At 45.7% G+C, this 13457-nt stretch overlaps 1 protein-coding gene across 1 annotated transcript in view; it reads left to right on the plus strand.

Moving 5' to 3' along the window:
• The window catches only part of ACOXL (acyl-CoA oxidase like), a 346768-nt gene that overhangs the window by 18130 nt on the left and 315181 nt on the right, over positions 1-13457 (plus strand). Inside the window, exon 2 of the mRNA XM_065928874.1 lies at positions 6735-6831. Within this exon, the coding sequence (XP_065784946.1) occupies positions 6757-6831 (75 nt within the window). The 5' untranslated portion in view covers positions 6735-6756. The remainder of the gene's footprint in view (positions 1-6734; positions 6832-13457) is intronic.

The raw sequence follows: 13457 nt of genomic DNA on the forward strand, positions 1-13457 counted from the left end.
GGCCAGGCCCCAGGGATGTCCTTTGTCATGAGCATTCAAATTGGGCCTCTGAAGGTGTGCTTTCCCCTAGACCAAAACTGATTTTGATTTGGAGTTGGAGAAAAACACCCACCACCGCTTTTTAAAGATGATTTGTGTGTGTATATGTGTTTTAATACACAAAGGTCTTTTTTTGGTGTTGTTGTTGTCTTGCTTGTTGTCTCTTTTTATTCTATTTTAAAATTAATTTTTATTAAAGTCTAGTTGCTTTACAATGTTGTGTTAGCTTCTGCTGCTGCTGCTAAGTCGCTTCACTTGTGTCCGACTCTGTACGACCCCATAGACGGCAGCCCACCAGGCTCCGCCGTCCCTGGGATTCTCCAGGCAAGAACACTGGAGTGGGTTGCCATTTCCTTCTCTAATGCATGCAAGTGAAAAGTGAAAGTGAAGTCGCTCAGTCATGTCCAACTCTTCGAGACCCCATGTACTGCAGCCTACCAGGCTCCTCCATCCATGGGATTCTCCAGGCAAGAACACTGGAGTGGGTTACCATTTCCTCCTCCAATGCATGCATGCATGCTAAGTCGCTTCAGTCATGTCCGACTCTGTGCGACCCCATGGACAGCAGCCCACCAGTCTCCTCCATCCACGGGATTCTCCAGGCGAGAACACTGGAGTGGGGTGCCATGTGTTAGCTTCTACTGTACAGCAAAATGAATCACTCATTTATGTGTATACATGTATATACACATACACACATATGTACACATACACCAGGGCTTCCCTGGTGGCTCAGACGATAAAGAACCTGCCTGCAATGCAGGAGACCTGGGTTTGATGCCTGGGTCAGGAAGATCCCCCAGAGGAGGGAATGGCCACCTGCTCCAGTATTCTTTTTTCACAGTTTATGTATTTATGACTGTGCTTGGTCTTTGGTGCTGTGGGGCTTTTCTCTAGTTGCTCTGTGCAGGCCTCTCACTGCGGCGGCTTCTCTGTTGCCGAGCGCAGACTCTAGGGTGCAGGGGCTCAGGGGCTGCAGCTCCTGGGCTCCAGAGCACAGGTTGCGGTGCACGATCCGAGGCACGTGGGGTCTTCCTGGATCAGGGACTGAGCCCATGTCTGCTGCATTCACAGGTGGATTCTTTACCACTGGGCCACCAGGGAAGCCCCGCTCCAGTGTTCTTGCCTGGAGAATCCCAGGGACAGAAGAGCCTGGCAGGCTATATAGCTCAGACACCACTGAGCGACTCATACTTTCATTTTTTTTCATAAATATATCCCTTCCTTTTTCATATATCCTCTCTTCCTAATATTTGTCTCTTTTTAAAATGGACTTTTTATTTTGAAAAATTTTCAATTGATAGGAAAGTTAAAGATATAATACAGAGAGTTCCCATCACCCTCTTAGCAAGTTTCCCCTGTTAACATCTTACAGAACCATGGTGCGTTTGCCAAAATGAAGAAGGCAGCCTTGGTACATTGCTGTGAACTAAATTCTAGACTACTTAGGTTCCATCATTTCCCCCAGGGTGGCCTCTTTCTCTTCCAGGACATTATGTGTTTCATTGTCATAGCTCCTTGGTCTCCTCTGAACTGTGACGATTCCTCTTTCTTTCCCCGTATTTCATAACCTTGACACTTTTGAAAAGTTTTGGTTAGATATTGTGTTGAATGTCCCTCACTCTGGGCTTGTCTGATGTTTTCCCCATATTTAGGCTGAGATTATGAGTTCTGGGAAAGTGTGTGAGAGGGAGTGCCCTTCTCGTCATGTCATGTGATTAGATATGATACTATTGTATGACATCACATCACATGACATCACACCAGTCACATCATATCATATAATACCATGGTATACATCCTGTCAATGTGGCTCAGATTTTTTTTCTTTTGATGTAAAGTACAATGAAATACAAAATTATTAAGTGTACACTCTCAGAATTTTGGCAAATGCATTCACTCAGGTAACTCAAACCTCTATCAAAGTAGAGAATATTATTATCAAGCTGAAGTCCCAGTACTTTGGCCTTCTGATGCAAAGAGCTGACTCATTGGAAAAGACCCTGATGCTGGGAAAGACTGAGAGCAAGAGGAGAAGGGAGTGACAGAGGATGAGGTGGTTGGGTGGCATCACTGACTCAATGGACTTGAGTTTGAGCAAACTCTGGGAGATGAAAGACAGGGAAGCCTGGCGTGCGGCAGTCCACGGGGTCGCAAAGACTCGGACGCGACTTTGTGACTGAACAGCGACAACACTGTTCCCCCGGAAAGTTCTGCCATGCCCTCCCCTCCTCTGCCCTCCCCTCCAAAGATAACCACGCTTCTGCTTTTCTCCTGCTATGTTTTGGTTTTGTTTGTTTTAGAATTTAATAGAAATGGAGTCTTACAATGTGTTCACGCAACGTATTTTTTGTGGTATAATTCAATTTAATCCCCTAAAGCAATGGAAATGCATGAACCACAGCTACCGTAGACACTCAGGATGAGTCTTATTAGCCATGTTGAGTGAGCGAAGCCAGACACAGGAGATTACATCGTGACTAATCCCATTTCTTTAATATTCAAAAGTGGTCAAAAATAATTTATGGCATTATAGGTCAGGAGGGCAGCTAGCATGGGTAGGAGAGAGGGCGTGATCGAGAGAGAGACCAAGGAGGGAGTCAGCTGATGTGTTGTGATTTCCATTGACTTGGCTGGGGATTATACAGGTGGGTGTAATCTTTGTGATAATTCATTAGGCTATACTTTTATGACTGTTGCTTTGTTCTTGGTGTATTACATGTTATTAAAATACTTTAAATATAAGATACTAGTTTATGCCCATCAGCTGTGTGTGTGTGTATGTGAGTGTATTTGATGATGCCGTGTGTATTCCCTATCTATTGATGCGTAGCAAATTACCTCAAAACTTAGCAGCCAGTTTTTGTGGGTCAGGAGTTTCACAGCATCTTAGCTGGGTCTTCCATGACATTGCGTGTAGGGTGTTGGTTGGGGCTGAAGATGTATAAAGGTTTGAGGGGGCTGGCAGGTCCACCTCAGAGGCGGGGCACTCACACAGCCAGTTGGCTGGAGGCCTCAGCATCTCCCCAGGTGGACTTTTGTGTCAGGCTGCTTGAGTGTCCACATCATGGTTGCTGGCTTCCTCTGGAGCGAGAGATCCAGAGAGTCCAGAACAATGTTTTCTAGACTAATACATGCCATTTATACGTATCAATAGAGCATTCCTTGGTCTCCCCTGGTGACTCAGCGGTAAAGAATCTACCTGCCATGCAGGAGACCCAGGTTCCATCCCTGGATGGGGTAGATCCCCTGGAGAAGGGAATGGCTCCCCACTGCAGTATTCTTGTATGGGAAATCCCATGAGCAGAGAAGCCTGGCAGGCTGAACCCATGGGGTTGCCAAGAGCTGGACATGTCTGAGCAACTAAGCAGATGTGTGTGTGCTAAGTCGGACACTTCAGTTGTGTCCGACTCTGTGCGAACCCACGTCTCTTATATCTCCTGCATTGGCAGGTGGGTTCTTCACCACTCGCGCTACCTGGGAAGCACATCCACAGTACATTCCTTTTTATTGCTAGGTAATATTTCGTTTTATGACTAGATTATAATTTATCGATTCTGTTAGTGAATGATGGCTGCCTGGATGCTTTCCAGTTTGGGGCTCTTATGAATAAAGCTAATACGAACATTCTCCTACAAGTATTTTTTAAAAGAATGTTTATTTATGTGTTTGGTGGGCTCGATCTTAGTCGCGGCACACGGGGTCTTTGATCTTTGTTGCGGCGTGTGGCTTTTTTAGCTGCAGCATTCAAACTCTTAGATGTGCACTTGGGATCTGGTTCTCTGACCAGGGGTTGAACCTCAGCCCCTTGCACTGGGGGTACAGAATCTTAACCACTGGACCATCAGGAAGTCCTGAGATGGACTTTTTTTCACTCAACACAGTGCCTTGGGGATCCGCCGCAGTGGTCATGTGTATCAGTTGTTCACTCCTTTTCGTTGCTGTATAGTGCTCTACTCTATGAATGTACCGCAATTTATCTGTTCCCTCATCGAGAGACATTTGATTATGTCTTGTCTTTGGTGATTACAAATAAAGTTGCTATAAACATGCATGTATAAGTGTTGGTGTAAATGAAGTGTTTTATTTCTCCCTGGTAAATACCCAGAAGTGGAATTGCTGAGTTGTAAACTCAAGTGTGTGTTTAACTTCATGTTCTTGTTGTTGTTCAGTCACTAAGTCATGTCCAACTCTTTTCGACCCCATCAACTCCAGCACGCCAGGCTTCCCTGTCCTGCACTATCTCCTGGAGTTTGCTCAGACTCGTGGTGATTGAATTCATGATGCCAGCCAGCCATCTCATTCTCTGTTGTCCCCTTCTCCACCTTTCCTCAATCTTGCTCAGCATCAGGATCTTTTCCAATGAGTCGGAGCTTCTCATCAGGTTGCCAGAGTATTGGAGCCTCAACATCTGTCCTTCCAATGAGTATTCAGGGTTGATTTCCTTTAGGATCAACTTCATAAGACACTGTTAAACTTTTCCAGAGCGGCTGTAGCATGTTTAGAATTCCCACTGCCAGTGAACGAGAGATCTAGTTACTCTCTGTCTTCTTTACAGTTGGTACTGTCAAAGTTTTTATTTCAACCTCTCTGTTAGGTATTTATGATTCAGGTTTTTAAACTTAGTGTCTTATAGTCTGGTCCTATTTCCACATGTGGAACTTCCCAGTGAGGCATCGTCTTATTAATACCTATGCTGGATGCCCATCCCCTACATGACTCTGAGGAAAGTGAAGCGCCTGTCTTTTGCTTTTACTCTTGCCTGTAATGTATCCTAGCTCAGAGGTTTTCAAGCTTATTCTTAATAATGGAACCATGTTTAAAAAAGCGAAGTCCTACAAAGACCACCAGTAGGTAAGTCAGATGGTGGAGCTGCTGGGAGTAGAGCTGGCCCTCTCTGGTCCCCATCACCACCCCAACAGCTGTCCTCAAGGTGCTGCCCAGCGTGTGGGTCCCAGCTCTTACTCTCAACTCTCATGCCATCTACCCAGGACCTGCCATGTCTTTTAATTCCATAGGACCTCTCTCTGCCACTTACGGCACAGACATGAAAATATTTGCCAAATCTTCATATCTTACAGACCCCAGAAGACAGAAAAGAGAAATTATATCTGTTAAAATGCCAAAAACCATTGTTATTTATGATTTATGCCGTGTGTGTGTCTGTGTGCTGAGTCTGTCTGACTCTTTGTGACCCCATGGACTGTCTCCTGCCAGGCTTCTCTGTCCCTGGAATTTTCCAGGAAAGAATACTGGAGTGGTTTGCCATTTCCTCCTCCAGGGGATCTTCTGACCCAGGGATCGAACCCGAGTCTCCTGCAGTGGCAGGTGGATTCTTTGTACCACTGCGCCCCCTGGGAAGCCCAGTAATCTTAGTAGGCCACCTTAAATGCTAAATACTGTTTGTATAACAAAGCTTCCCAGGGGGTGCAGTGATAAAGAATCCACCTGCCAGTGCAGGAGATTCAAGGAGGTGCAGGAGATGCAGGAGTTCAATCCCTGGGTCAGGAAGATGCCCTGGAGTAAGAAATGGCAACCCACTCCAGTGTTCTTGCTTGGAAAATCCTGTGGACAGAGGAGCCTGGTGGTCCTCAGTCCACGGGGTCACAAAGAGTCGGACATGACTGAGCACAAGAGCAAACAGAAAGACGAAGATTGTTAAAAGTAGAGGTTGATATTTAAAAACAGAAAATGCACAAACAAACATGTATGTTTCATGGGAGAGCTTGAGATGTTCCTGAAACCCTGACTTTTCCAACACTGAGATAGTTACCTTTTTGCTTGAAAAGCATTAGGAATTTAGACATTCATATTATGATAAGCAGATGTTCAAGCTTTCAGGAGGACAGATTCTAAGATTTTTTTCATCCAGCTTTGCTATCTTTGTTAAATAGTGATTCCTTGGGGTTGCTTTTGAAATGAAGAACAAGCGCCATCTAATGGTTATATTTAAGTGTACAGGTCAAAATAAGTTAAAACATTTGTTTTTGGAATATGTATCCTTTAACTTACACCCTAGCAAGATTATGCTCAAAATCCTTCAAGCTAGACTTTAGCAGTATATGAACTTTCAGATGTAAAAGCTGGGTTTAGAAAAGGCAGAGGAACCAGAGATCAAATTGCCAATATTCATTGGATCATGGAGAAAGCAAGGGAGTTTCAGAAAAGCGCCTTTCTCACTGGAGGATAATCGCTTTACAGTGTTGTGTTAATTTCAGCTTGCAGCAGTGTGGCTCAGCTGTAAGTGCAGACACATCCTCTCTCTTCTGAGGCTCCCTCCCCCTTCCCCCCGCCCACCCCCTAAGAGCCCTGGACCAGCTCCCTGTGCTGTTGAGGAGGTTCCCGCTGGTCCTTCGTTTTATGCGTGGAGTGTGTATGCGTCCATCCCAACCTCCCAGTTCGTCCCGCCCTCCCTTCTCCGCGCACCGCCCCCCGCCCCGCCACTGGTCCCTTCTCTAAGTCTGCATTTCTATTCCTACCGTGCAAATATGAAACCTTTCTTTCTTTCCCTTTTGACCCCTGTATTGACCACACAGCTTGTGTCACACACACTGGCCTCCTTTGACGCACAGTGTCAAACAAGAGCTACAGAGAGGCCCAACAAAGACGTCTGTTCTGCCAGATCCCTGGGTCCAAAGGCTCCATTCACGGCCAGTTCCAGGTCTTTACACCTGTTTTGTATCCATTTGTCACAGGTATGATTTGAATCTGGATGAAATGAGAACTTTGACATTTCAGAGAGTGACATTTACCATGGGCCTCCCTCTGTTAAAACGTGCAATTCAGGATCAGGTAAGTCTCACTGTTATTATGGTGTAAAGTGTGTGAGTGAATGAGAGAGAGACAGAGAGAGAAAAAGATTTTGTTTTGCTTTGTTTGCTTTTGTGACTTGTGGAAGGAAGCACATTCATTTTGTCCTGGGGGAAGCAGACAATTTGGTCGGAATGGGAATGGCTCCCTCACCCTCCTGTTCTTCCCCCTTCCTGTTAATCTAGTTGACATTCACTTCTCTTAAGCCAGTCGGCCAGGATGTAGGAGAATCAGCAAAGGTAGTAAAATATTTGTTCACAAAGCAAATATGATTTGGGTTTTCAAGTTCAAATATCTGAGAAATATAATAATAAAATAATAAAAATAAACAACTCATTTTACAGGCTTTTCAAGCATTTTAGTCTTGTCAAAAATGGATGAGTCTTGTCTAAAAATTGCCATTCTCTATGCAGTGAAATTTTTTTTAGTGAATTTAGCCTTGCTAAAAAGAGAGAAGGAAAGAAGCAAAGAAAATGTGATGAGAGGATTCCTTTGTGAGGCTAGCATTAGGAGCTCTATATTTAGCCAAGTTTAAGTCCATTCCCTATAGTCCATTAAGTTCGTTCATATAGTTAAAGCTATGGTTTTTCCAGTAGTCTTGTATGGATGTGAGAGTTGGACTGTAAAGAAGGTCGAGTGCCACAGAATTGGTGCTTTTGAAATGTGGTGCTGGAGAGGACTCTTGAGAGTCCCTTGGACTGCAAGGAGATCAACCCAGTCAATCTTAAAAGAAATCAACCCTGAATATTCATTGGAGGGACTGATGCTGAAGCTGAAGCTCCAAAACTTTGGCTACTTAATGCGAAGAACTGACTCATTGGAAAAAACCCTGATGCTGGGAAAGACTGAGAGCAGGAGGTGAAGGGGGCAACAGAGGATGAGATGGTTGGATGGCATCATTGACTCAGTGGCCATGAGTTTGAGCAAATTCTGGGAGATAGTGAAGGACAGGAAAGCCTGGCATGCTGCAGTCCATGGGGTCACAAGGAGTTAGACACGACTGAGTGACTGAACACCAACAGCAAAGTCCATTCATGCAGCTTCATAGCTTCCTTAATCCTAACATTTTATACAGGAACAATATACCTCTTGGTGAGACCCCTGGTGGAGGGGCCTGAACTGGGGATGAGCTTCCTTAGATTCTGAGAAGCTGAATGTATTCTGCTGTGAGCCTGGCCCCTTTTCTGCCCCCTTGGTTTGCAGAGAGAGAGGCTGAGGACTGAACCGGTGGGAGTCTCACCCATTCGGGAGACCACGGGGCCTTGTTTCCCTGTGGAGTGTGACTCAGAGCCAGTGGGGGCCTGAGGTCCATGGCTGAGACCACATCCCACCCCCTCATCCATCTTGGTTGGCTGTCTGTCCTGGGGAGGCAGGGACAGAAGTCAGTATCTTCTCATCAGGAGGGAGTTACAGGCAGAGCTTTGGTATCTCCTGGCGAGGTCCTGCAGTCCCTCCGAGGTGACAGGGCACAGCATTGCCACCCTTAGACAGAGAGCGTGTGCAAGGAGACACCCACAGAACAGGGTGACGCCTGCTGGGCCAAGCCTGGAGGGTAGTTTTGCACTGATCAGAGCATACTGGCAAAGTAGATGTCCAAACTGGTGAATTGCCTCTAAATGGAACATACATTTAGAGGCAAATACAACCAACCAACCAACTGATTAACCTACCAACCAACCTACCAGCCAAACAACCTACCAACCTGCCAACTAATAACCAACCAAGAAAACAACCAACTAACCAACCAACGAACCAGTCAACCTACCAACCAACCTACCAGCCAAACAACCTACCTACCAACCTGCCAACCAATCAACCCACCAACCAAACAACCTACCAATCAACCTACCAACCAACCTACCAACCAACTTACCAACCAAACAACCTACCTACCAACCTGCCAACTAACCAACCAACCAACTAACCAACCTACCAGCCAAACAACCTGCCAACCAACTTACCAACCAAACAACCTACCAACCAACCTACCAACCAAACAACCTACCAACCAAACAACCTACCAACCAAACAACCTACCTACCAACCTGCCAACCAACCAACCAATCAACTAACCAACCTACCACCAAACAACCTACCTATCAACTGCCAACTAACCAACCTACCAACCAAACAACCTACCAACCAACCTACCAACCAAACAACCTACCAGCCAACCTACCAACCAAACAACCTACCAACCAACCTACCAAGCAAACAACCTACCTACCAACCTGCCAACTAACCAACCAACCAGTTAACCAACTACCAACCAAACAACCTTCCTACCAACCTACCAATCAACCTACCAACCAAACAACCTACCAACCAACCTGCCAACTGACCAACCAACCAACTAACTGACAACCAACTAACCAACCTACCAATCAACAAAATAAACAACCAGCCTACCAACCAACTAACCAACAAAACAAACAAACAACCAAATTAACCACCAAACAGCCCACCAACCAGTCAACCAAACATAAACAAACCCCAATCCTTCTTTGCTTTCAGCTGCTTTCTCCATCACAGCCTGGCCTCCAAATGCATCCAGCCTGGGGCTGGGGGGAAGATAAAAACTTAACATGGGGGCCAGTCTCCTGCCCCTTTAATCAGCCCATTATGTCTAAGGCTTAACTTAGTGTCAAAATTCAAGACCCGGACGTGAGAGTTGTTGCTTTAATGAGGTTTACAGTCTCAGCCCGACCCCCATGTCTGAAGGAATAGCCTGCGTGCCCTTGCTCCCCATGAAGCATGTGAAGCCCTGCATCCAATTACCTTCCTGTTTCCTTGGCTCCCTCTGGGTCGTCAGCAGCCAGACAGCTCTGCCCTGGATGTTTAGGTATGATTCCTCTGGGAGGCAGAGGATTGGCCTTGGACGATCCCGCCAGTTCATTTCTGTTACTTATTTCAGGCTGTTTGGCGCTTCTCTCTGTGTGAATTAGCAAAAGTCAAAAAACCAAAAGGAAATTAAACCAGTCGGTCATCGGTCACCAGGGCATAGGCTCGCCTTGGGGTATGGGTGTCCTAAGATTCATCTGTGTGTAAAGACTCTCAAATTCCACCCAGTGAACAGCTGGAGGAGCTGTCCACAGCCAGTAATTCTAGAAGAAGTGTTGCATGATTCATCCATGATTTATCTGCTTCTTCTTGTAATTATATACTCATGGCTGCACTGCCCGTTCAGAAAGCGATCCAAGTCCTTCCATCTTTCCCTGGCCCTCATGTTGCTCTTAACTTACGGGGACGATCTGACGAGCACCCAGGCAGAGGGCGGCGTGTAACATGTGATGATGATATTCTTGAAGACGAACGAGGAGCGAGCCTCGTTTGTCTCAAGTCTCGGCAGACAGCCCACAGGCTGAGAAGAAGCCATTAAAATGTTTCCACTCTGTGTTCTCCCCTCTATCATCTGCAATAGATTAGAGATGTTTCGATAATGTAAAAAGGAAAACAGTATCTGACCTTGACTACAGAGCATATACACTTGCACATGTGTGCACGCGCACACACGCAAACACAGACAGTGTGAATCATCGCATTGCACCCTTTGACTCTTCCTGCACCTGTTTCCAGCGTCATCATCTTTGTGCCCCGCAGTCAACTCTCTCGTCTCTCCCGGAGAATTCAGGACCAGGTCCTGGGGGGTGGAAGTCCTGGCTCCCAAAATTTCCAGATGAAGACACAGAGGACTCAGTTGGGACATCTATTTTGTGGAAGCGCTCGGACTGGACCCCATCCCCTTCCTTGGGTGCCTGGTCCCAATGTTTGAGGAAAACATTGTCCATGGAGGCTGATGGTCTGCACCCAAATCACCGTAACTAGTAACAACAGCTCACATTTACTAAATTCATATTTTGTGCCAGGTACAGCTCTAAGAACTTTGAATGAATGATCTCATTTAGTATTCCTAACATCCTTAAAGGTATTCCCATTTTACAGATGAGTAAACTGAGGCTGAGGAATTGGCCAGAGGTCGTAGGGAATGGAAACCCACTCCAGTATTCTTGCCTGGAAAATCCCACAGACAGAGAAGACTGGCAGGCTACAGTCCAGGGGGTCGCAAAGAGCTGGACACAACTGGGTGGCCGAGCTTGCGTGCACACGCATGCAAGCAGTAAACTGTATGTGTAACTAGTGGAGCACAGATTCAAAGCCAGGGTGGTTGCTTCCTGAGCCCACTCAAATCAGATGATTTCACCCCAGGGTGCACTTAGAATCCCTTAAAGGAGCTTTCCAAACTCTGGCCACCCAGGATTTCAGTCAGGCCAATCAGATCAGCATTTACATCTCTCAGTTGATGCAATGTGCATCCTGGCTTGAGTGCTGAAGCTCTGACCTTCTTTCTCGGTATCCTGTACTGTCTCTCTAGACTGCTCCCATTCAGCATTTGGTCCCTGCCAATCATGGTTTGTATCAGGAACCTCAGATATGCAGATGATACCACCCTGATGGCAGAAAGCAAAGAGGAACTGAAGAGCCTGTTGATGAAAGTGAAAGAGGAGAGTGAAAAAGGTGGCTTAAAGCTCAACATTCAAAAAACTAAGATCATGGCATCCGGTCCCATCACTTCATGGCAAATAGATGGGGAAACATTGGAAACAGTGACAGGCTTTATTTTCTTGGGCTCCAAAATCACTGCAGATGGTGACTACAGCCATGAAATGAAAAGACGCTTGCTCCTTGAAAGAAAAGCTATGACCAACCTAGACAGCTTATTAAAAAGCAGAGACATTACTTTGCCAACAAAAGTCCTTCTGGTCAAAGCTGTGGTTTTTCTAGTAGTCGTGTATGGATGCGAGAGTTGGACTATAAAGAAAACTGACTGCCGAAGAATTGATACTTTTGAAGTTTGGTGTTGGAGAAGAACTGATTCACTGGAAAAGACCCTGATGCTGGGAAAGACTGAAAGCGGGAGGAGAAGGGGATGAGAGAGGATGAGATGGTTGGATGGCCTCACCGACACAATGGACATGAGTTTGAGCAAACTCTGGGAGTTGGTGATGGATACAGAGGCCTGGCATGCTGCAGTCCATGGGGTCACAGAGAGTCAGACATCGCTGAGCGACTGAACTGAATCATGGTTCGGGGCTGAGTCAGGGATACTTCATCTTAATATTTCCTTTTCCCAGGAGGGAGCCAGTGGGACTCAGGCTCCTCCTGGCTGGGTGTAGGCGGAATGGGGACGGGTATCCGGATGATGAAGCCCCACTGCACCCATGACGGCTTCCTCTATCCCTGCCTCAGCCGTCTTCTCTCCCGCCCTGAGCTCTTCTCATCCTCACTAACATGAGCCATGTGGGCTGTGAGTGTGGTAGCATCATTATTATCTAAGCCAGAGGTTCTCAAACCATGATCTGAGGACCCCTCGGGGTTACTCAAGACCCTTTCACATACTGATTCTACCTGAAAAGTATACGTCAGCTACCTGCATGCATGACATCATCAACTTCAACCAAAACAGCATAGGGCAGAGCACAGTGCAGAAGCAGGCATGAGAGGCCAGCTGTCTTTTATTAAGCCAGATGCTAAAACAATTTGTAAAAATGCAAAACAATACCATTTTTCTCATTGATTTTTTTTGGCTTGAAAATGATGGTTTTTTCCATAAGAATTATGTCATTTTCATTAACATGTAATAGGTTCATTATTGTTTTTAATTGGGTAAATATTTTAGAAATTCTCAGCTTTAATTGTATAGCAACTTGATAGATACAACCTGTGTAAACAAAAGTTCTTTGGACTCTGAGATAAGTTTTAAAAGTTTAAGAGTTGTTCAGTTGCCAAGACTCTTTGTGATCCCATTGACTGCAGAACATCAGGCTTCCCAGTCCTTCACTATGTCCCAGAGTTTGCTCAAAGTCATGTCCATTGAGTCGGTGATGCCATCCAACCATCTCATCCTCTGTCATCCTCTTCTCCTCTTGCCCCCAGTATTTCCCAGCCTCAGGGTCTTTTCCAGTGAATTGGCTCTTCGAATCAGGTGGCCAAAGTATTGGAGCTTCAGCTTCAGCATCGGTCCTTCCAATGAACATTCAGGGTTGATTTCCTTTCGGATTGACTGATTTGATCTCTTTGTGGTCCAAGGGGCTCTCAAGAGTTTTCTCCAACACCACAGTTCAAAAGCATGAATTCTTCAGCACTCAGCCTTCTTTATGGTCCAACTCTCACATCCATATGTGGCTAATGAAATTATTCTTTATTATACTGTAATTATTATTTCCATCAGAATTTTAGAGACTTCCCTCATAGCTCAGTTGGTAAAGAATGTGCCTGCAGTGCAGTAGACCTGGGTTTGGAAATGGAAAACCCTGGAGAAGGACCCTGGAGACCCTGGAGAAGGAAATGGCAACCCACCCCAGTATTCTTGCCTATTCTTGCCTGGGAAATCCCTTAGACAGAGGAGCCTGGTGGACTACAGTCCATGGGGTCACAAAAGTCAGACACAACTTCGTAACTAAATCACCACCATACTGTAATTATTATTTCAATCAAATCAGAATCTTAGATAGTGTCTGTTTGGTATGGTTTGGGTTTTTATATTTAGAGACATATCTGAGGTGAGGAGGTGGTCAGATCTGGAATACAAAGCTTCAAAAGTCAGCTCC

Source organism: Muntiacus reevesi, chromosome 3 (assembly GCF_963930625.1).
Source record: "Muntiacus reevesi chromosome 3, mMunRee1.1, whole genome shotgun sequence".
In the NCBI taxonomy this organism is placed as follows: Eukaryota; Metazoa; Chordata; class Mammalia; order Artiodactyla; family Cervidae; genus Muntiacus; species Muntiacus reevesi.